General features: G+C 36.6%; 1 protein-coding gene across 2 annotated transcripts; it reads left to right on the plus strand.

Moving 5' to 3' along the window:
- Window positions 1–4: 4 nt before the first annotated feature.
- On the plus strand, window positions 5–13,226 carry SMAD5 (SMAD family member 5). 2 transcript variants are annotated; one of them, XM_032208614.1, is made up of 8 exons: window positions 5–251; window positions 1,127–1,243; window positions 2,487–3,004; window positions 3,982–4,236; window positions 4,860–4,979; window positions 5,913–6,134; window positions 7,272–7,528; window positions 8,206–13,226. In XM_032208614.1, the coding sequence occupies exons 3-8, from the start codon at window positions 2,602–2,604 to the stop codon at window positions 8,347–8,349; spliced, it is 1,401 nt and encodes a 466-aa protein (XP_032064505.1). In that variant the 5' UTR covers window positions 5–251; window positions 1,127–1,243; window positions 2,487–2,601; the 3' UTR covers window positions 8,350–13,226. The 2 variants fall into 2 exon arrangements, with proteins under 2 accessions (XP_032064505.1, XP_032064506.1); XM_032208615.1 differs by lacking the exon at window positions 5–251 and adding an exon at window positions 415–487.
- Window positions 13,227–22,778: the final 9,552 nt, after the last annotated feature.

Consider the following 22,778-nt stretch of genomic DNA (forward strand, 5'->3'; position numbering starts at 1 on the left):
TCCATCCCCCAGAAGCCTGGAGAGCCCGCTCCCGCCTCCTTTCCTTCTTTCTGCCAATCACAGGCTCCGAACGCTTGATTGACGCACAGGCTCGACCAGCCGCCTTTCGCCCGATGGCCTTGTCACGTGAGCCCTCGGTTCGACAGACATGCCTGACTCCGCCTCTTTTTCCCTCCTCGGCAGGTCTTGTCGATTTCTCCTGGCCGGGGTTTCGCCGCTTCCTCCTTCGCCCGCCAGCCGCGAGTCGGGCGGTAGGTAAACCCGTTGGAAAAGTCGGAGAGGACGGAGGGGGGGGGATGGGATAAAAGGAGGAAGAAGAGGAGGGCGCCCTTTTCGTGGCTTGCTGGGGGAGGAAGTGGCGGCGGGAATCGTTCTCCGCCCAGCCCGCCCGCCTGCCTTTTGCAAGCTGTTGGGGGGGGGGGGGAGGAGGAGGAGAGAAGAAGCGTCCGCATCTCGCGCCAGGCACTTCCTCGCTTTGCAAGCCAGGGTAGAGGCGAGGGGGGGGGGGCTCTTCGTAGCAACCCTTCCCCCCCAAAAAAACACCCTTCTGCGACGGGGAGAGTGGCTCACCGGGACTGGAGCCCGAGGTGCCCCGGTTTGGGCCTGGCCCACGCTTGCGGGCGATCTGACACGGATCGATATTGCATTTAAAGGCTTTTAAAGCATTAGCATTGCCAGGCCACGCAAGCTGCCTTTTGTGGCCGTCCTCCATCAGCAGCTGATGGGGGGGGGTGAGAGGTTGTATTTGTGGAGTCCTGTTCCCCAAAATCCAAACTTGCTCAGCCTCCCGTTCTGGCTGATTTGTCATTAAGCGGGGAAGTTTTAATTCATGGTACAGGCGTGTTAAGTGTCTGTTTGTGTACTCTTGCACATTTTGGACAGAGTATTAACCTGCCTTTTTGGAGGAGAACCAGCCCTAAATCCTTTACTTATTGCCTCTTGGGCAGAACTAAACTTCTGAATGAGGAAATGCGCTTTGTCAGCTTAACCCTATTATGATAATGTAGAGAGTGTACCAAGTCAGCACCTGTGGCATCCTGATAAGCTTCCTAACACGAGGAGTGAAGAAATGCTGGGGATGGCTGTTGTTGGATTGTTCTTTATGTGCTTTTTTTTTCTTGTTTAGTTGTGCGGCCTTTCCTTACCCCCCCATCCAGAGAGATGCCGAATGCAGACGGTAAAAAACTGTTGCCTGTCTTTGCTCGTGAAGCCTGCCACTGTCTTCTCTCCGCTGAAAAAACAGGTAGCTGGGATTGCCAGGCACATTTTCCTACTAAGTTATTGAGAAGCAGCATCTTTTGAGAATTAGCAAGGCGAGGAAGGCAGCTTTCTGGCCCTTAATGCCTCGTGTTTGATGGGCTGAAAATGCAGCAGGGTGGGCTAGCTGTTTTGACTTGCTGCAATTTATCAGAAACCCCATAGACAATATTTGGCAGTTTCTGTAGCAGAAACGGAACTGACTTGTTATTGACATCCTTTCTCTTTGTTTAGTGCTGCTTTTTGCCAGCTGCCTATTGTCTATGTCTGTACTTGTTGAGTATTCTTCAGGGATTTTATGAGGTCTTATCAACATGTTGCCACAGCACATTAGTTCCGTTTGTCATCCTTACTCCTTTTTATTTTTTAAAGAGAGTTGCAGATGGACCTTCTTAGTAACAAAAAGGGGCTGTGTGTAACTCTCAGCAATATATTTTGTTTTTGTTCTGCAGCAATCCAGATTGACTCTCTTGGGGTCTGAGCAGTGTTCCCCAACAAGGGGCTTCCTTTGCCAGAGATTGCTCACTTTTGTATTGCTGCTTACACCATTGATCATTCACTGCTCTATTCCTTTAAATGAAATCCACACAGTTGTCTCTTCAAAAGACATAGATTCTCTTTTTATGATCCAGAGCACAACATCAAGTTCAGGATGAGTTAACAGAAAGGAACAGTAGGAGTAAAACCTCAGAAACTATAGTGGCTTCTCAGAACTGGAACTTTATTACAGAATCTCTTGTGTACAGAGTGCCTAATTGCTATCAGTTTCTAATCACCAGAGGGTTTCCAGTGCCTAATTGCTATCATTTAAACAGCTCAGACATCACCAGAGTATTTCCACTGCTGCCTTAATAGATACACATCTTCTCATAAGATATACCATGCATTGACTTCAAATTGATTGAAGTTTAAAATAAACGTCTTTTCATTTATCTTTACAAAACAAATCCAAGCTTTTTTTCCCCGCAATTGACCAAATGATTAGCCTTTGTGAATGATAGAAGGAGTTTGGCTCACAAGACTTCCTTTGTTAATGCCACCAACTGTTTTGTCTTTTAAGTGTTATCCCCACGGCATGAAAATTGGTTCAGATTAAAAGGCTGTTAATAATATGTATCATGTGGGAATTAAATATAATGAGGTTTAAAATTATCCAATTATTCTCTCTGTTTGCCTTCATTTCTCTGTGTAAGCTGGCATCAACTGATGTTCTGTAATTTTTCTTATAGGTCTAAGAAAAATCACTTCCTTGGATTAAAAAGAATTTAACCTGCAGCTGCAGTGTTATTTTTGTGTCTTGAGAAACAGCAGTTTTGTTCTAAAAATTGCTTTAAAACTTGTCAAATGACCTCAATGGCCAGTCTGTTCTCTTTTACTAGCCCAGCTGTAAAGCGCTTGTTGGGCTGGAAACAAGGCGATGAAGAAGAAAAATGGGCAGAAAAAGCAGTCGATGCTTTGGTAAAAAAACTAAAGAAGAAAAAAGGAGCCATGGAGGAACTGGAAAAGGCACTAAGTAGTCCTGGACAGCCCAGCAAATGTGTTACAATTCCTCGTTCATTAGATGGGCGACTTCAGGTGTCACACCGCAAAGGCCTTCCCCACGTGATTTACTGCCGTGTGTGGCGTTGGCCTGATTTGCAGAGCCATCATGAGCTGAAGCCATTGGACATTTGTGAATTTCCTTTTGGATCTAAACAGAAAGAAGTTTGTATCAATCCATACCATTACAAAAGGGTGGAGAGCCCAGGTGTGTTTCAATGCCTTTACCCATCAAAAATAGTTGACTGAAAATGGGAGGGAAAAGTTGGTACATGAGAATTGCATCTGGGAACATCGATACTCTGTAGACTAGAACCATAACTTGTTGAGCATCCTCCAATAGCCAGGTCCATAGATGTTACAGCTGTCCTATAAACCATAGTCTACAAACCACGCTGATAACAGCCATTGCTTTAAACCAAACCAAAATTCCATAATGGCATAATGAAATATTTGAACCCTGCTTTTGATTGTTTCCTCCTTGAACTTTATGATATTTGAAACTATTGGTGATAAACAATATCAATTGATTTGATAATTGTATTGTTAAATAAGATAATTTTTCATAGTAATCTTAGTCTTTTTTCAGTAATCAATGCATAAAGTAATTTATGTATTGATGACTGAAAAGCTGGAAAATGTTTCCTAAAATATTTCTTTTTCACATGTTCTATTATTTAAGATCACAGTTGTTCAATTATCTTGTGCAATTGTCTTAATACAGAAAAGCTATGTGTTGCATTAGAGTTCTGTATAATTTTAGTTCAATTGCAAATGGATTGTACATTCATAATATCCACAGGGTTTCAAATCCAAGAACTTTAGTGGGAACTTGGGTAGAATTTTTTTTTAAATTGGGAGAGTCCCGGGCAAAACCTCAGTTTAAATATTATTAGACTTAATTATCATGTTTTAATGACTTTTTAATGACTTTTGTTACATTAAAAGTTATAATTGAGCAACAATTTCAGGAGGAAATTTGGGGGCATCAAGACTTTATGGAACAACATCTGGCTTTGGATCATCAAGTTGTACATTCTGGGAGTAACTCTTTTTCCAAGTAGAGAAACATGAAGTTTCTGGCATATACTTCTTTCTTTGCACTTTTATTCCTCGAGAGTTTATTATGATCTCTTTAAAGCTTCAACTCTATTTTAATATGTTTTCTCTTTTTTTTTTTTCCAGTTTTACCTCCAGTCTTGGTGCCAAGGCACAGTGAATTTAACCCACAGCATAGCCTTTTGGTTCAGTTTAGAAACTTAACTCACAATGAACCACATATGCCACACAATGCTACCTTTCCAGATTCATTCCAACAGCCTAACAGCACTCCGTTTCCCATGTCTCCAAATAGTCCATACCCACCATCTCCAGGCAGCAGCAGTACCTATCCAAATTCTCCAGCTAGTTCTGGACCATCTAGTCCATTTCAACTACCAGGTAAGGACTATTTGTATGACAAACATTGAAAAGTAGAACTTGTATTATAAAATCAGAGGAAATTAGAAATACATTTGGGTTATGCTGTATTTGTACTCCAGGTGATTAAATAGACATCGATTGGGAGATAGAAGCAAAGAGATAAAGGAGAGGGTGAAAAGGTTGTAGAGCTTCAGAGAATAAATCGAAAGCAGAAAATAGTGGCAGCAGTAACTATATAGTGAAATAAGTTTCAAAATGAGAAATCTTTTATAGCTAATCCTGAAATCCACTTTATAGAACTCATTAATATCAAGGAAACAGCTTCTAAGTTAATATATCTGTTGGAGAATCTGCTGGTGCTTCTTTCTGATCCTAAGAAAATGAAATGGAGCTTCAACTAGATGAAGCAAGATAGATTGTGACATAAATGACTGGCAAAGGAAGAGAATGAGATCCATAGAAACCTCAACTGAGAATGAAGAGGACATTTTCATGATAGAAAATTGTTAGATTCCAAACAAAAATGGGAAGAGGCAGAAAATGACAGAAACGACAAGTTGTGATTATAGTTGAAAAAAATCTGATAGTTCAGGGTAAATATACTAACACTATTCAAACATTCTTTTTTTTTTCATTTGTAGCCGATACACCACCACCTGCATATATGCCTCCTGAAGACCAAATGGGTCAAGATACTTCACAATCTATGGATACAAGCAATAGTATAATTCCTCAGATAATGCCCAATATTTCGAGCAGAGGTGAGATATACTTTTGACTTGATAAACTTGTTAACATTTTGAACCTTTATGATAATTTGCCACTTATGATCTGAAGGAAAAAGATAAATTATTGTCATATTTTATTATTTAGTTGATGGGATTGTTACATTTAAGAATTTGGTCATTAGAGATAGAGAGTTGTTGACTAGAAAGAGAAGCATAATGCCATCTGGTCAACATTTTACCCTTTCATCTGAATCATGGGTTCAAAAAGGGTGAGGGAAATACAGACCAGAGAATATTTTGTTTAAAAAGCAAGTTGCGGTTAAATGTGTATTTAAATGGAAGTTAAGAGATAATTTTGAGGGTTTCACACTGTTAATTCCCATATATAAGAAGTTGAAACTGCATTCCAGAGCATTTATTTCTGTGTTGCAAACTGTTGATAAGAGAAGGTTCAAGGTTATGCCAAGGAGAATAACTAGTTGGAATTTGGAAAAGGATAAGATAGAATAAGTATGTTTGTTTGCTGTAATAAGTAGTAGCATAAAGTTATTTTTGATAAGGATAGAACTTTTTTAAATGGATATCATTTAACAGCCTGTTCTTCAAAAGACTAGCTAACTTCTGTTGAATGATTCAGCATATATTGAGCATGCCAATATATTCTGTATTATTTTTATTTGTAAGTTAAAATCTTTGAATTTTAGCTAAAGGAATAAGCTATCTTAAAACAGTTTAAGGAGATTTGCTGTTCTTTCAATTAATGTATTTATACCTCATTAATGAATTCAGGATCCTGGAGTAATATTTACAGTCTATATCTGCTGTAGATGGCACTACCAGTTGAGAAGATTCCTGCAGGAAAATAACAAGTTCTTTAGCTATAAGAAAAATGCATACATATTTAATACTCTAGTCAAGAGGCTGTAGATGCTGGAATTATTACAGGTATTTCATGTTTGTTTGTAGATGTTCATCCTGTGGCCTATGAAGAACCAAAACACTGGTGTTCAATAGTGTATTATGAACTAAACAATCGTGTTGGGGAGGCTTTTCATGCGTCTTCTACCAGTATTTTAGTAGATGGTTTTACAGATCCTTCTAACAACAAAAACAGATTCTGCTTAGGTTTGCTCTCCAATGTTAATCGTAACTCAACAATTGAGAATACTCGGAGACACATTGGAAAAGGTAATCCTGAAGTATGCTTATATGATTGTAAATAGATTGTGTTTGCAGTTTGGATAAATTAAATGTAATTATACAGTTTTGCGTAATGTGCCACATAGAAAAAATATTATAAATCCGAACAATTCAGCTTGAAAACAAATGTCAGCTTGATATTTTAGCAATTTTGTAAATGAAACATTGCTGCAAAATTTTTCTTTTATCTACTTTTATCACTAAAGTTTTAGTGGTAAACAAATAGTTAATTATTTTCTAATCTCTTGTACGTGGTGTACATATTTATTTGTACAGATTTGTACAGATATCCTGACTCTGTCATAACAAGTCATACTGAAAATAAAGTGAAAGTTAAGAGCTGAAGGGGACAGTGACAAGTTATCTTTCTGGTTTGAAAGACCAATTAAGGGAAAAGCCGGTGGTAGAATTGTATGGTCCCTAAAATACCCTTGAATATAATAGTGATACAAAGGGTGATTTGGCAGAATGCAGCCCAATTCAAGGTATAGCATCTTCTGGAAAAATCAGATTGTTGTCTTTAGGTGCTTCTGAATTTAACTTTGCATGTAGAATTTTAGGAGGCAGCATTGTTTAATGTCAGTTGGTTTGTTACCTGCATCAGTTCTCAATGAGAGCACAGACTTGCCATAGTGAGATATGCAGTATAGATTTATTTTAGATTAGATTTTATTACAATGCATTTTCAAAACAGCATTGGGTAGCAGTGAGCAATAATGGATGCTAACTGGCAGTACTCTATAAAGACTTGTTCTACAAGGCATGCAAGTTCTTTCTGGATACAATTCAAACTATTGGTGATGACTTAAAATCCTAAAGTCCATCTCCCATACCAGTTTTGCCTGCACACTAGGCCCAATTGATGAGGCAAGAAAAAAATAGTTTATCATTTATTTATTGAATAATTCTATCTATCATGTACTGAGTAAAGAAAGATGAGGACATCTAGTGGTTAAGATATTTTGTGTTTGAAATGATACACTTGACATATTTAAACAACTGGAAACAGTTGGAATCCTTCAAATAGAAATTTGGCTAGAGTTCCTAACAGCTGAAAGGAAAAGGCTATAATCATTTTTGCAATTTAACTGTGTTAAATATTTGGGATTTTTCTCCTTCCCCTAGGCGTTCATCTGTATTATGTTGGTGGGGAAGTCTATGCAGAATGCCTGAGTGACAGCAGCATATTCGTACAAAGTAGGAATTGTAATTATCATCACGGATTTCACCCTACAACTGTATGCAAGATTCCCAGTGGCTGTAGTCTTAAAATTTTTAACAATCAGGAATTTGCTCAGCTTCTAGCTCAGTCAGTCAATCATGGATTTGAGGCAGTATATGAGCTCACCAAAATGTGCACAATTCGAATGAGTTTTGTAAAGGTAAGGCGTGGCATATTTGTTATTTACGATATTGTATCTGTTTGAAATATATCTGGAATGTATTACGTGTGACTGCAATTTTAACATATAACAGGTTTTGGAATTTTTGCTATATTTAATTAGCAAATTGTCAGAATAAATCCAGCATTTCAGATTTATTATTCTTTGTTGTTGTGAATAACTTAAAAGGATGTATAGATAGACGAATAAATGCCATAAAGTATACATAAGAATGTATGGGTACTTGCATAGATGTCTTTCCGCTTTATTCATTTGCAGGACAAAATAAGGATGAAGATTACCCACTTCTTTCTATTGACCTAATGAATAGTAGTATTTCTTCTCCCCACAAGAAAAATGGGGTGGGAATCTATACCTATTTAGGGGATGATTAATCACAATTCCAGTACAATTTATGAGTGGTCTGGGTTGACTGGGGTTTCTGCCAAGTTGTAGTTTTGCATCATTATCATGTGTACATCATAAGTAAAAATATTATAAATTGTGATCCAACAAAACTATTAGGGATTGATGGTTTTTGTTGAATGGAATGGAGATAAGCATGAAGCTAACATTCTTCAAACCAAATCCTATTTTAAAAAAAATAGAAATTGTTGTATTATCAGTTGTTTTAGTGTCTAATCCTAATCTAGTTAAATGCATGTCATTCTTTATAGGGATGGGGAGCAGAATACCATCGACAAGATGTTACAAGCACCCCGTGTTGGATAGAAATCCATCTTCATGGGCCTCTTCAGTGGCTGGATAAAGTACTTACCCAAATGGGCTCCCCACTTAATCCTATTTCTTCTGTTTCATAGTGCCAAAGTCTTTCTTCAGCAACCACAATTTTAGTGACCATTTTCTAATTTTCCAGAAGCTTCCAGTGTGGATTCTGTAGGAATACATCATAAGTTAGCTTTCTTCTACAAATGACCAATTCCATTGTTTTATCATCATTTTCCCTTTCATTTTAAGACTGTTCAATTTGGAGGAAAACTGAAAAATGCAGAAACTGTTTTACCTGAGCTATACATATTTGAACAACGTTTGATTCCACTGGAAGTATTTTAACATGTTTTCTGAGGACACGTTCTTGAATGACTTTACACAATGAATAACAACACTATTTCATTTGCTAAATCGATATAGTTCCAATTTACCATAAGGTTTTAATATTACTATATGGTTGTGTGGATGATCTAAATCCACAAAGAGCCAGCTTTATTATACCTAAGATTGCCTTTAGCTTAAATATGACCTCAATATGTACATGTTGACAAGCACCTGTTACAGATAGTGATAACATAATGCATTAGACCAGGCTGTTTCTTTAATCAGTAACAAAGTTACTTTCATCACAGTTCAGTGTTGCCTTCATAATTTAGTCCTGTACTCGGATCAAAGTCCGGGGAGATTCAGATGAATGTGTGTAGGATTGGTGCTTAACAGATGTTTTATCCAGGGTATGCACCGTTTGAGGCAGTCTACATTTATTTGAATGCAAAACACTAAAGTGCTGTGTATCACATTGCAAGAATGTGCATTGTTTTATATTTTATTTTGCATTTTTTAGAAAATAGCTTGGAGGCTTCCTAAAAAATTACATTTGCTAATTTTCAATATTATTTTCCTTTAAATATTACTTCTGTTTTGGGAGATTTAAATTTTACCTAACAAGTGTTGTAAAACACTTGCTTTTTTATTGCTGGGGAAGCTCATTCTCATAATAATGATTTATGAGAATATTGTCATGTGGGTGACTAAAAGTTGTATGATGTAAAATAAACTTTTTTTATTGGCAAGGGCTACATTCTTTCAGGAGTAAACTCATGGAGGCTATATACACTGATTGGTGTTTGACATTTAACATCTTTATCTTTCCTTTCTTCCCTACCTGCCAATGGGCTAATAATTCCTGCTAAAGGCTTATATCAAATACATGAAGCACATTTTAAAAATTAGGATGTATATCTTTGGTATAGTGTTCATGAACCTTGATCATTCATAACATGCAAGATCTCTTGTATAATTTAACAAAAACTGGCAAACTTACATCTGGATCATATTTAGAATTGTTCAGATTAAAGCAATGGAAAGGCATAACAAATTACTGATGAATGGTTTGTCATGGGAATACAGGTGTTTATTAAACGTTATTTGTCTCCATTCAGGAATATTTTGATTCTTTGGACTAAAGAAACAATATAGTAGAATCAACAACCATTACAAGTTAAAGTAAAGTTTAATTTAAATTTAAATGGAGATGAAATTTCCCTAAATCTATTTGTCTGATGCTCATCTATTCAATCAGTAATTGGTTGAGGCTTTAAATATATAATCTTTCCTTGAGGCTTTAAATATATAATCTTTCCTTGAAATTTCTTTTTTCAGTGGTAAATTGTTGAATGCTTTCACCACCACCACCCAAAAAAAAATACACTGTTTTAATTTTCTTCCTTGGACATGTAAGGCAATCTGTATCAGGAGTAGCTCTTGGATGTTTTTCTCCTTCAGTGCTAGCAATTAAAAGGGAACTTCTCACAACAAAGTATGAAATATTTCATGGATTCTATCCAAGCTGTCTTAGCTCAAAAAGAGAATCCCAGCCAGTGTGACTGCAAGGAGAGCCTTCTACACTCTATAGGTGGTTGTATCCTTCAGTCTTGATGTTTAGCATCCCATGTATTAGAATAATCAAGAACATATGCAGATCCACAGTACATGTTGGCACAAGGCAGATACCTTACCCAATTTTGATTGAGAGTTCTTACATTATCTTAATATGATGTTTAGTTAACTTTGGTAATCCTAAAATTCTATATGGAGGAGAATGTCTTACAAAAGTAACTTTGTATAAAATGGAGGAGAAGAAAGTAGATTGGGAAGACCCATCCTGGGTCAAATTAAAGGCCTCTCCTGTTTTTATTTTAAACAATTCAACATTAAAAGGCAGAATTAGTGCCATTTAGAATTTAGAACCTTTTAGAATTTGTCTAAAGTCCCAACTATTTATAGTTGTGAATCTCATAATTTTTTCTGCCTTCTTTGTTATACTTGATTTTTTTCTGATTCAACTTCAGTTCATGACCTCATATTAAGAAAAGATTTGGTACAGTAATCAGAAGTGGTAGACAAAATTTGGCAATTTAATTCATTTTGTAATATGTCCAGCATGGAATTTGCTTTTTCAAAGTAGTTGTCCTTTTTTATTTGACATATCCATTTCAATCCCAAAAGTTAATTATTCCCAATTTACATGATGCGGTAATTATTTCAAGGCACTTCCTAAGTTACATGAGTGTGTGTTTTGAGTCCTTGAATTGAATACAAGTTCATCAGTTTTTGAGAAATTAGTAATTAATATGGGAAAACAGAAGATACGAAATTAAAGTTGGCTTGTTTGCAATATAAAAGAAAGTTTGACCATGTGGCAAGGAGATTAAATACTTGTAATCTTGGTTGATAATTTTTGCATTTCAATAATCCTGCTTTACGCTGGTATTTGAAATACTACTTCCTTGTGTATTCTATGGTAATGCCTTTGAATAGTTCTAAATTCTGGAATTTTTTAAAATAATTTTAACGTTACAGTTAACAGTTTTAAACTTGTGACTCCTGACCAGAGAAGGTGCAATTTGTAATGCATGATGGTATTATCTTAAGAATGTAAGAAAAGAGCACTGTAAAGTTTAAGGCCTAACTTGCCCATCATTCTATAGCACGGGTGTCAAAACTCGATTACGTGATGCATTGTGACATATTGCAATTTTTTTGCCTTTGTAGAGCTGGTGTGTGTGTGTGACTTATCTGGCTCCTGGGACGCCAGTTTGACACCCTGTTCTATAGGAACCAATTAGATGATTGTATCAGTCTGTAAGCAGGATAGAACAATTGCCTTTTGCTATATTCCCTATTGTCTAATCATTTAGAGCTGTGCTTTAGTAACATGGTTAGTAACTGTTAATCTTGTTTGTAATCATTTTGTCTGATCCTTTTTAAAGCCATTTAAATTGCTGGATAAAAGGATGTTAATTGATCATGGTAGTGTGTTCCATGGTAACTGGGGGTGGGTTGGGGTGAAAAACCGTACCTTTCATATTTGGCCTTTGATTCAGATATGTTGAGAGAGAAGTAAATGATGAAGTTTCTTCAAGGATAAAGAATCAAATTGTGTACATGTTGTGAGAAAAGATGTTTTTGAAAACAAGCTAAAATTTGAAAATTCACCTCATAAAGCTGCATTATATAAGTGTTACTAGTTTCTGTTGAAGTTCTAAAAAGCAACAGTTTACACCAGGTTTACTTGCTTTGAACAGGAGAAGTAGAGATATTATTTTGCTGACTCTTATTTTAAAAAGCTGCTTTTATTGAATATCCAATTAAGGTCAGAATTTCCTAGGAGCTCTGAGCAGTTTCTTCCTAGTTAAATGGATGGGAACTATAAAGAGAGCTAGTTACTCAACTTTTCCCAACCTCACAGCTTCTAACTAGAATTTTGTTGCAACAGTATATGTATGAGACAACAACAGAGACATCCTACATTTTTTGGATTGCAGTTGATTATAAATCAGTAATCTAGGTAGTAATAATACCTTCTAGTAGAGTGATAAGAACTCATTTGCAGTTTTTCTAAAATGTTTGGAATCTCGTTAAGAAGCCTCCCCCTTTTTTTTAACTGCTCAAGCCATTTATATATCATTAGGTGCCGGAAAAAAACATTTTTCTCATGTATTTTGAATTGTGGGCAGCAGAAATTATTATGTGACTTTGCATGCAATTTCAACAATTATTGCCATCAGAATATATGTAGTATTCTTGTAGCAAATGTATAGTTTTGGATTGTATTACAGCAATAAGTTAATATCTGATTTTCCCTTATTTCTCTGCTGAGACAAATGTATTAAATGCTATTGCAACACTCTTGTCTTCTCTGTTATATTTTAGACGTCCCTTCTGGCAATTTGGGGCTGTGTATACACAATTTGGTTTTTTCACTCTTTGTCTTTTCATTGGTATGGTAGCTTTTGTTTAAACTTTGTGTAGCTGTAATCAATGTTAAATTTAGGCCTATAAATGTGAAAGTAAGTTGCTTTACAATAAACCAGTAATTATTGTCTTTCCATGATAATACAGAATAGAATAGAATACTTTATTTGGCCAAGTGTGATTAGATGCACAAAGCATTTGTCTCCAGTGCAGAAGCTCTCTGTAACTGCAAAGCAACAGGATAATAATAATCATAATAATCATACCAATAAGAGGGGTAATAAAGAAGATAAGAGGAATAATAGTAATACTATAGCCATACAACAAGCCATACATATACATTAGACATATATAAGAATACAACTGAATATATGTTCAGATTTAATCCAAATCACACTGTTTAAGTTACTATTTGCTTTGAGTAAAATAGATACTTTCATTCCTTTTTGTACTGTGCAATAGAATCTCTCTTAGACATCTTTATCAGAGCTGAGGCAATTATCCACGCAATTGCACCTATGCTGAAGTTTTTATTTAATTTATTTCATGGTTATCAAAAGTGTACTAGGCACTTCCTCTCTAGATATTAGTTTAGTTTGCTAAACAATTGAATTAACTAAATTGTAGATCAATTTAGTTAATTCAATCACATGCAACAATATTGCTGCATCTGATTGAATTACAGCCTGCTTAAAAGACCAAAGTGTATCGTGAAAATTAGAACATACCTTAAATACTTTTATTTCATTTCCCTAAAACATTGTAAGTTCCACAATAAGCAAAGCTGAATCAGGAATTGTAATTTAATTACTTTTGTCTCAGAGTACTTTTTTTTAAAGTATTCAATCTACCTTTTTTTTAAAGCTCAGTCTAATAATCTGCATAGAATAATGGTTGGCAAAACTATGTAACTAGTTGTCACTTGATTTATTTAACTATAATAAAATGTTACTGATGATTACTTCTTGCCTCTTGTAGGCTTTATGAGCCAAGGTGGCGCAGTGGTTAAATGCAGCACTGCAGGCTACTGCTAGATCAGCAGGTCAGCGGTTCAAATCTCACTGGCTCAGGGTTGACTCAGCCTTCCATCCTTCCGAGGTGGGTAAAATGAGGACCCAGATTGTTGGGGGCAATATGCTGACTCTCTGTAAACCGCTTAGAGAGGCCTGAAAGGCCTATGAAGCGGTATATAAGTCTACTGCTATTGCTATTGCTATTGCTTTATAACTGGAAAAATGTTTTTTTAAAGTCTAGCTTGCTGAAGCTATGTTATGGAATAAGAAAAGGTGTTTGTTGCCTGAATTGTTACTTTGTAACAATATATTTAATAAAATATTTCAAACTATTGCATTAATAACTAATGTAACTATTCCTGCATTTTTGTTAATATTTTTGAGAAAGTGTAGTCTGGATTCATAGGGTAGTTTATATTCTTTAAATGTCCCTCTGCTATTTAATTAATACTATTCTAATGTACAGTATATCAGTGTATATTATGGATGCAACTTCTGTACTGTTTACTTGGTAAGATATGTTATTCCAACAATACATTTTACCTTCATTCTTTGAGTATTTCTGTGTTTGATCTTGTTAATATGGTTATTATAAATGGAGCTATGTCCTTTTGAAAGATATTTCCAATTTTGTGTAAGTAAAATTTTGGAGCTGTCTCAGGTGTAGGCTTAAGTATCTTTCTGAAAGTTATTCATATTTTTTTAAAAAAAATTCTGTTTCTTCTCTTCTACAAAGAATTCAACTCTATTAATCAATACTTGGGTATATTTGAGAGCATACATATATTAAAGTTTGTACTGAGACTATGAGACATAGTGGAAAACAGGCAAAGATAGGAATTAAGAATTGATTGGTGCACCAATCGATTAAAGCCAATCTATTGGCTTCAAAGGATTGGTTTTAGTAATAAGTGTTAGTAAACAGGGAAGAGCAAAACTGTGTCTTATCTTTAACACAAAGTTGTCCAGAATAATCTTCCTATAATTGCATTCCTAATAGGTGGCTGGCAAACTGCTCCCCAACAGTAAAAAAAAAAAAAAGTTCTTGAAACAAATTATCTTAGGGAAAAAAATTCAAATTTAGTCAATGGGACTGCTCACAATTTTTCCACTTTGGTGCAAAAAGAATTTGTTTTTGAGAAATGATTAAGATGATGTGAAGTCATACTTATAACATGTTTTGATTTCATTTATTTACTTGTTGTACTTTTAAGTACAATTGTAACCATTCTCATTCTCCAAACACTCCAGAAGAGTTCAGTCTTTAATTGCTTCAGGAGGGCCAGTACTCAAGGAGTCAATTTAACTGTAATCAGGAGGCTATGTTAACTTCAATAGAGAAATAATGGTTACAGCTGTTACCTCTTTTCCTTTAAAATTTGGGGGATCACCAGGAGTTTCTGAAAGTGTGTGTGATTGGATTGATTGGTTGCTTCCATGTTTATGATACATTTGTGTACCGTAAATACCTCAATGCCAAATTTTATATGGATATGTAACTTAAGATCAACTCTGCATTATACCCAGAATTGTACCCAATGCATGATGTAACGCATGTTATATGCCTACGATAATTTATGTATTATTTATTGTATTTTGGACCCCATGCAGTCTGTGAGTTATTTAGTTCTAAAAAGATCTCTAGCCTTCAAGGAGCAAAACTTACCAGAAAGGAAATTTTAACTTCTGTTTTGCAATGCTTTTTTGAAGTATGAAGTGGGGAGGGTTAGGGATCTAAAGCTCTCCATGTCTGTGTAGATTATAGTCTCAAAGAGCAGTGCATCAAAATTGAATTTGTCAGCATTTACATAAGTCTTCTTCCTCTTAATGATTCTGGACAGAAATGATTTAAGATCTTATAGAGATACAGGTAGAGAGCTAGTGATTTGGCCTGAACATAATCAGCATTGTACCCTTTCAGGATACAAAGGGAATGCCCCTTTCAAATTTCTCCATACTTAACAAAATGAAAAAAAGAAAGTTTCTTCCTGTTATGCTTCAATCGTTTTAGCTTCCAGAAAGTAAAATTCAGTGCAATTGCTTTCTCCTGTCTCATTTATCTTTCAAGTAATATTGTTGATTCTTCTACCACTTCATTTCTTCACCCATACATATGCTTACTAAAACATTTTATAAATGAAGACAGGTCTCTTGAAAGAAAGATGTGCATGTGATCCTAGTTTATGTTAAAGCAACTAAAAATTAGTTCAAGAATTTAGAAGAGATTCCAGAATCAATAGTTATGTGTTTAAGAAACAAAAAAAGAAAAATTCCTATTTCAATATGCCAGCTTTAAATAAGACTTAAGGGATGGGGATGGGGAAGGAATAAAAGGTCAGACATTTAACACTTTTATTTGTAAATTAATTCCTACATGTCAGTCATTGTTTCCCATTGCGTTCATCAATATTTTATTTCAAGAAAATATGCTGGTTTCATTTTAGTTCTTGGGAAGATTCCTTAGCTAATCAGCTTGTATGAAAATCAGAATATTTTTAGTTTTAAAAATAGCATGCTTATCTGTAGAACAAATATGTTGGCATATGCTCTTCAGAAACTGCTTGAATGAGTAATGATCAAGCAGTGCTCTACTTATAGCACTGTATTGCTTAAGGAAGAAATAAAAAAAATATTTTTTTCAATGCTAAATAAGGTGCTGTATTTGTTCATTGCAAAAATAGAACCCTAAAAATCTTCAGACTGTTTAAATTGGAATTTCAGTGCTAATATGAGTGAATGTTATATATTATGTAAGTGCATATTTTGACATACCTACAAAATGAGTAATCAGCCAGATATAAAACAAAAATTTACAATATAATGTGTCATTTCCTTCAGAGCAGATTTTCTTGGGGGTAGAAAATCTAATCTTGTCCATCCCTTTTAAAAAAATCTGGATCCATTGAGGACCGACAGTTGGAGTTCTGAAGTACACATGTTTTATGTAATCTAAAAGTAAATCACCTTGTTCTGAACCAGTTTGATAAACAGGTGAGCCTTAATTTATGATCCTTTGACAGTTCAGATGCATGAACATCTCTTCTCGGAGGCTGGAACTCCTGCTTGGCAGGGAGGATTTTAAATTCCTTAGCAGGAGGAAATCTCCTGCGATCTGTTCTGTGCTGCTCTCACCCTCTGAGGCACCCCTGTGTTCCACTTAACATTGTTTAATGATCACAACTGGGAGTGCTGGGTTTGTAGTCAGTGAACAAATCAGTAATGTGGGTATCTTGTTTAATGACCATTTTACTCAGTGACTGATATTCCAGTCCCAATTGTCATAAGTCGAGAACTGCCTGTATTGGTTATGGTATCGTGCTAGAAACTGGGAGACCATGACTTCCAGTCCTGCCTTTGGCACAAAGCCACCTGGGTGATCTAGGCCAGTCATTTTCTCTCAGCTTTAGGAAGGAGCCAATAGCATACTGTTGCTGGGGGAAAAAACTTGCCAAAAACTGCAGGAACATGTCCAGGCAATCTCCAAAAGTTGGACACAATTAAATAGAAAATGAAAAAAGCCTCAATCAGTTTTTATTCAGTAATTTCCTTCACAAATTGTGGGTATATTAAAAACATACATTGATTTTAATAAAACACCATGATGCTCTGATAAGCAATCTGATTAGGTGTGGGTAGGATGGCATGATATAAATGGATGCCTGGCTGGGCTGAAAAATCCTACTCAAACCCATAAAGTTCAATCATTTTTTTTTATTAAGGTAGATAAAAGAGGTGGAAGAAATTATCACATTTGCAGATGATAAAAAAATGGGATATTAACCATGAGACCAATTTGACTCTAGAACAAATTACTTATAGAAATGGTGATGCTATGACTCTTCCCACAGGTGTATTTAAGCAGAAGCTGGATAGAAATTTATTGTTCATTCTTTAATCTGGAATCCTGCACGGAGCAGGTAATTGGGTTTGATGACTTATAGGTTTCTTCCAACTCGGATTCCATGCTGAAGAATGTAGGATTGGAATTACACTAGGGCTACCTTAGTTGTATGTTGGGAAAATGATTCGTATCTTGATGTTTGGAGCCTGGATATGGTATCCCTAATGAAAAGTAGCACACATGTTTTAGTTTGAAGTATTTCAAAGTTTGCATTCAAAGAAATATATTAATGTGGTGTTGTGAAATAAATGAGATAAAGAATGAGATGATCATGCTTTATCACTAATACTTTTCCTGTGCTGTAACAAGAAAGAGACTATTGTAAGAGAGGCTTTGTTTTTTTAAAGGTTGCATAAAAGATGAATTGAGGGGTGTTCTGGAGTTTTACAGCCCATGTCTGGTAGTCCTTTTTAATTAGATCCAAAAGTTTAAAAAGTTCTCTGATAGTGTATTAATGATAAATAGGAATAAGATAATAAAATGAGATTATTCAAAAAAACTTTCTGTGGTTCTATGTAAATGAAAGACTTGGTCAGCAGATAAGTTTAATGATCAAGAAGAATTTATATAACTGCAAGTTCACAATGAAAACCAGTTTGGTGTAGTGGTTAAAGCAGTGGTTCTCAACTTTCCCAATGCTGCCACCCTTTAATACAGTTCCTCTTGTTGTGGTGACCCCCAATCATAGAGGAGCGGTGTCTCGGTTCCTAAGACCATCAAAAATATGTGTTTTCCGATGGTCTTAGGCGACCCCTGTGAAAGGTTCGTTCGACACCCAAAGGGGTCCTGACCCACAATTGAGAACCACTGGGTTACAAGCCTGGAGTTCTAGTTCTAACCTTAGTCAGAAAGTCTGCTAGATGATCTTGGGCTTGTCATTCTCTTTCAGTGTGGAAAGCAGGCAATAGTAAACTACTTCTGAAATCGTGCCAAGAAAACTGAAGGGACATGTCCAGGTAGTTAACAGGAATCAATGCTGAAGGCAATAAGAATAATATGCTAATACATTATGACATCAACTAAGGAACTGGGGTCTGTGATTTTACAATATTGTGAAGATAATGATAATTTCAGCATGTAACAAACAACAGCAAATGTTACCTTTGTGTAGAGCAAAGGATGAAATACGGACCATTTGATCAGTGGGCTACAGTAAAATTCCACAAACTGACTGCAGGAAGTCTTCGGCTCACAGCCTTTCAGCAACCATGCAAAATTAAAACATTACTGAATGAAGGGACATAGGACCCATGCCCAAAATTAAAATCCTCCTTGCTGGAAATTTATTTTGTTTTATTTATTTATTATTTTATTTAAGAGCCATGGTTAGAATGCAGCATTGCAGGCTAATTCTACCAACTGTCAGCAGTTGGATTCTGACTGGCTCAGGGGTGACTCAGCCTCCCATCTTTCCAAGGTTGGTAAAATGAGGACTTAAATTGCTGGGGGCAATATGCTGACTCTGTAAACTGCTTAAAGAAGGCTATAAAGCACTGGGAAGCAGTGTATAAGTCTAAGTGCTATTGCTAAGTTGTTCAATTTCTCCAGCTGCCCAACTCAACTGAGTGACTCTGAATTGCCTGCATCCTTTGGCACTATTTTATAACTCTTAGGTTATATTTTATAACTCTAAGCTTAATTCAGTTTTTACCAGTCTTAGACTGTGAATCTAATTGCAAATTATTCATCATAATCATAAATTTGAAATTTACAGATGTAATTGAGAATTGTAATGGAATTGTATTGAAAGTGTAATTTAGCTTAATAAGGATTATTAATTGAACACAAATTGCAACTGATGGTATAAATAGCTATTAATACTAAACTTCCACTGGCAAGATCGTTTTTTATATTTACATGAATTATAATTGCAGTGGTCCTGAAAAACATAGCCCTATGCTGTCTAAGCAGAATTGCTTAATTTTTTTTTCAGATATGTGTTGTGCAAGACAGTAAAATTATGCCTGTTTGTGAGAAATAAAAAGGATACTAAAAAACATGGTGTAAGTAATCAAAAGGATTTCATTTCTTCTAAATATATTTCCCAACCTTGTGATATTTAGATATGTTGGACCTTGACTCTCTTAAATCCAGCCAATGTAGCTAAAGTCTGACTTTGCTCATTCATGGCTTAAAATACTGAGAAAACAGAAAAATAAGTATCCAAAATAATAGGGAATGTAAGAAAAATAGGACAGGAATAAACAATAGTTTTAAGTGAGAATGAGAGGAAATTCAAACAGTATGAAGATCACATGCCTCAATCAGATATGGCTGAAGAACACAGAGTTCAGAGAGATAATGAAAAAAGCAATCAGGACATATTTTCACTCCCCAAATCCTTGAAAACAGTTTGAAGGTGATTTGCGATTGCTTCCACTAATGCCAAGGCTAAGAACCAAGAGGTGGCTATTTCAAATTTCTGCAGATATTGCAGCAATAAAAATCCCTCACTCACACACTACTAGAAGAGTAAAGAAAGTATAGAGAGACAGCACTTTGCACACTGGGAAAGGAACAAGCTATTTGTCAATTTCATCCTTCGTGATATCTCTAGGCCAGGGCTGTCAAACTCACAGCCCTTGGGCCAAATCCGGTCTGAGGGCTGCTTAGATCTTGCCCTGGAAACAGCGAAGGACCAGACTGTGGTATCTCTTGTCAGAGAAAATGGAGGGGAGCTGTGCACACATACTTGGGCCCCGCTTTTTAAAAAAGTGGGCTTGTCTGAAGTGTACCTCAGTTTAACTTTCTGGTGCTTTGTTACTGATATGTTGATTCAAAGGAGCATATTTATCTGCAGAAGTGGATGTATTTCTCCAAAGGTTTCCACATCAGGAAAATCTCAAGGAAAGCAGAGAAAAGGCATTGGGGTGAGTACTTTTCTTTGACTAACAGACTCGAGTCCAGTGATGGCTAACCTTTTTCTAAAGGTGTGCTAAAACTGTGTGATTGCTCTCGTATGCGTACCCACCCACCTGTGCATACGCGCATGATCTCCCACCTGCGCATGTGCAAGCGATGCCCACACACACCAGGGGATGCATACGCGCATGTTCTCCCACCTGCGCATGTGCAAGCAATGCCCACACACACTGGGGGGGGATTTTGCCCTCGCCAGGCTATGGAGGCTTTCCTGAAGCCTGGGGAGGGCAAAAACAGCCTCCCCCGACCAGTGGTGGGTTTCAAAAATTGTTCGAACCTACTCTGTGGGTGTGGCCTCCTTTGTGGGAGTGGCTTGCCGCCCATGTGACCGGATATGAAGATGCCGACGACACTTGTCAGAACCACCTTAAATTACCTCACAAACAGGACTGGCCTGCATAAGAATATGATGTAAACTTGTTTTTTAAAAGGCATCTTTGGTTTGTGTTAAAACAACTTCAACACACGCAGTGTTCTGATTGCACCACAAACGCAGTAGTCATCCTTACCTTTCACAGAGGCACTGAGTTTTATAAATATGAGCATGATAGTGTAGAATAATCATATCCAAGGACCAGTGGTGAGTTTCAAAAAATGTTGGAACCTCTTCTGTAGGTGTGGCCTGCTTTCCGGGTCCACTGGTGGAACCCTTCTAACCGGTTCAGTAGATTTGACGAACAGGTTCTACCGAATAGGTGCGAACTGGTAGGAGCCCACCTCTGCCCCCGACCCTCCGGGGACCTCCCAGGAGGGGAAGGCCGTTTTCACTCTCTCTAGGCTTCAGGAAAGCCTTCAGAGCTTGGGGAGGACAAAAAACAGGCCCAACGGCCCAACCAGAAGTTTGGAAATGAACTTCCGGTTGGCCCTTTGGGCCTATTTTTTGCTCTCTGTAGGCTTTCCTAAAGCATAGGAAGGACGAAAATGGCCTCTCCCAACCCTCCAGAATGCTGAAAATCAGTTGGCCGGCCCATGCATGTGTGCCAGAGTTGAGAGCCGTGGTGCCAACTCTCAATATTGCTATGCGTGCCACTTATAGCATGCACGCCATAGGTTCCCCATCATGGCTCTAGTCTGTTTAAACCATTGACCTGGACATTTACTAGTTCTTTCTCTGAGAAGCAAGAATATCCCTAGAGGTTTTTATAGAGGCTTTGCAGCATTGAGCATGTAGCCTTGGCTCATTTTTTGTAAAATGTTTGTGCAACCCCTGCTTCTGTCGTAGCACACTTCACAGTCCTTACCTGTCCATATCCTATTGTACTTTCTGTGTCCTTGGGGTCAGTGGAGCAGAACATAAAATTATCTTTTGCTATTTTTCATTTAATCTTAACTGCCTAATTCTTGCACATAATCTTCCGAATTGGTGAAGGTTTCTTGCCTAAGGACATGTCTATATTTAGTGCAAATTTAATATAATTTGACAAAAAGAAAATACAGAATATGAGAAGTGGGAGAGACCAAGAAAATCCTTCCATCTTTCAAATTTGAATCCTTCCTTCCCCCTTTCATAAGAATAGCAGAATTGGAAAGGACCTTGGAGGACTTTTAGTTCGACCCACTGCTGAGGCAGGAAACCATATACCATTTCAGACAAATGGTTGTCCAATCTTTCCCTCCCTCTCTTCCTTCCCTTGCATCAATGCTTCTGAAATTTTATAGTTCTCTTGCCTTTATGTTATATGTCAATTGCTCACAGAAACAAGGGTAATTTTGATCACTGTTTCTAATTATATATGCAGCTTACATATACTGCCTTACACAAAAAGTCTGACCTTGGCCTTTTCAAAGTTAGCCTGCAGATTTCAGCCAGCTATATCAAAAAAGTTAGCAGAAAAATCCCTTTAAAAAGTCAAAAGGTAATGTCTTCATATTTGCCTTCTAGTCCAGCCCCTTGCTCAAGCAGGGACCTTCTGTCGGTTGCGCCTTCAGCATATTTGTGGGTACGAGATCTGAAAATTAGCAGCAGTTCTTGTCTCTAAGACTGTTTTTTAGAAATACAGTTAGAATTGCCTTTGAATATTGTCTTCTATTGGTTGGGTACAAACATCATAATTAATACTCAAGAATGCCGAAGCAACTTATTACTTCTCATAGATTTTTTCTTCTTCTTGCTAAATTTAATGGCAGTTTGTCGAATGGACTGTTTAAAACTACATGCTGACTTTTGAACATCACTTGTGCACCTCTTCCCTAAGTTATTTATTTCTTCCCCTTTTATGTTCATCAGTGTTTCCATCTTATTCATTTTACAAGCATTAACTTCTCCACTCTCCATATATGCAAAGTTCATCAGTGTAGGGTAACAGCTTGCGTTGTTGTGAATAATATATCACAAACTTTGAAGAAGCTCACAGTTGGAAGCAAATTGTACTTCAGCACTTAGATCATGACATGATACATGGAATTCATCCGAAGTGCAAGATGC

This window comes from Thamnophis elegans, chromosome 2 (genome assembly GCF_009769535.1).
Source record: "Thamnophis elegans isolate rThaEle1 chromosome 2, rThaEle1.pri, whole genome shotgun sequence".
NCBI classification, from domain to species: Eukaryota; Metazoa; Chordata; class Lepidosauria; order Squamata; family Colubridae; genus Thamnophis; species Thamnophis elegans.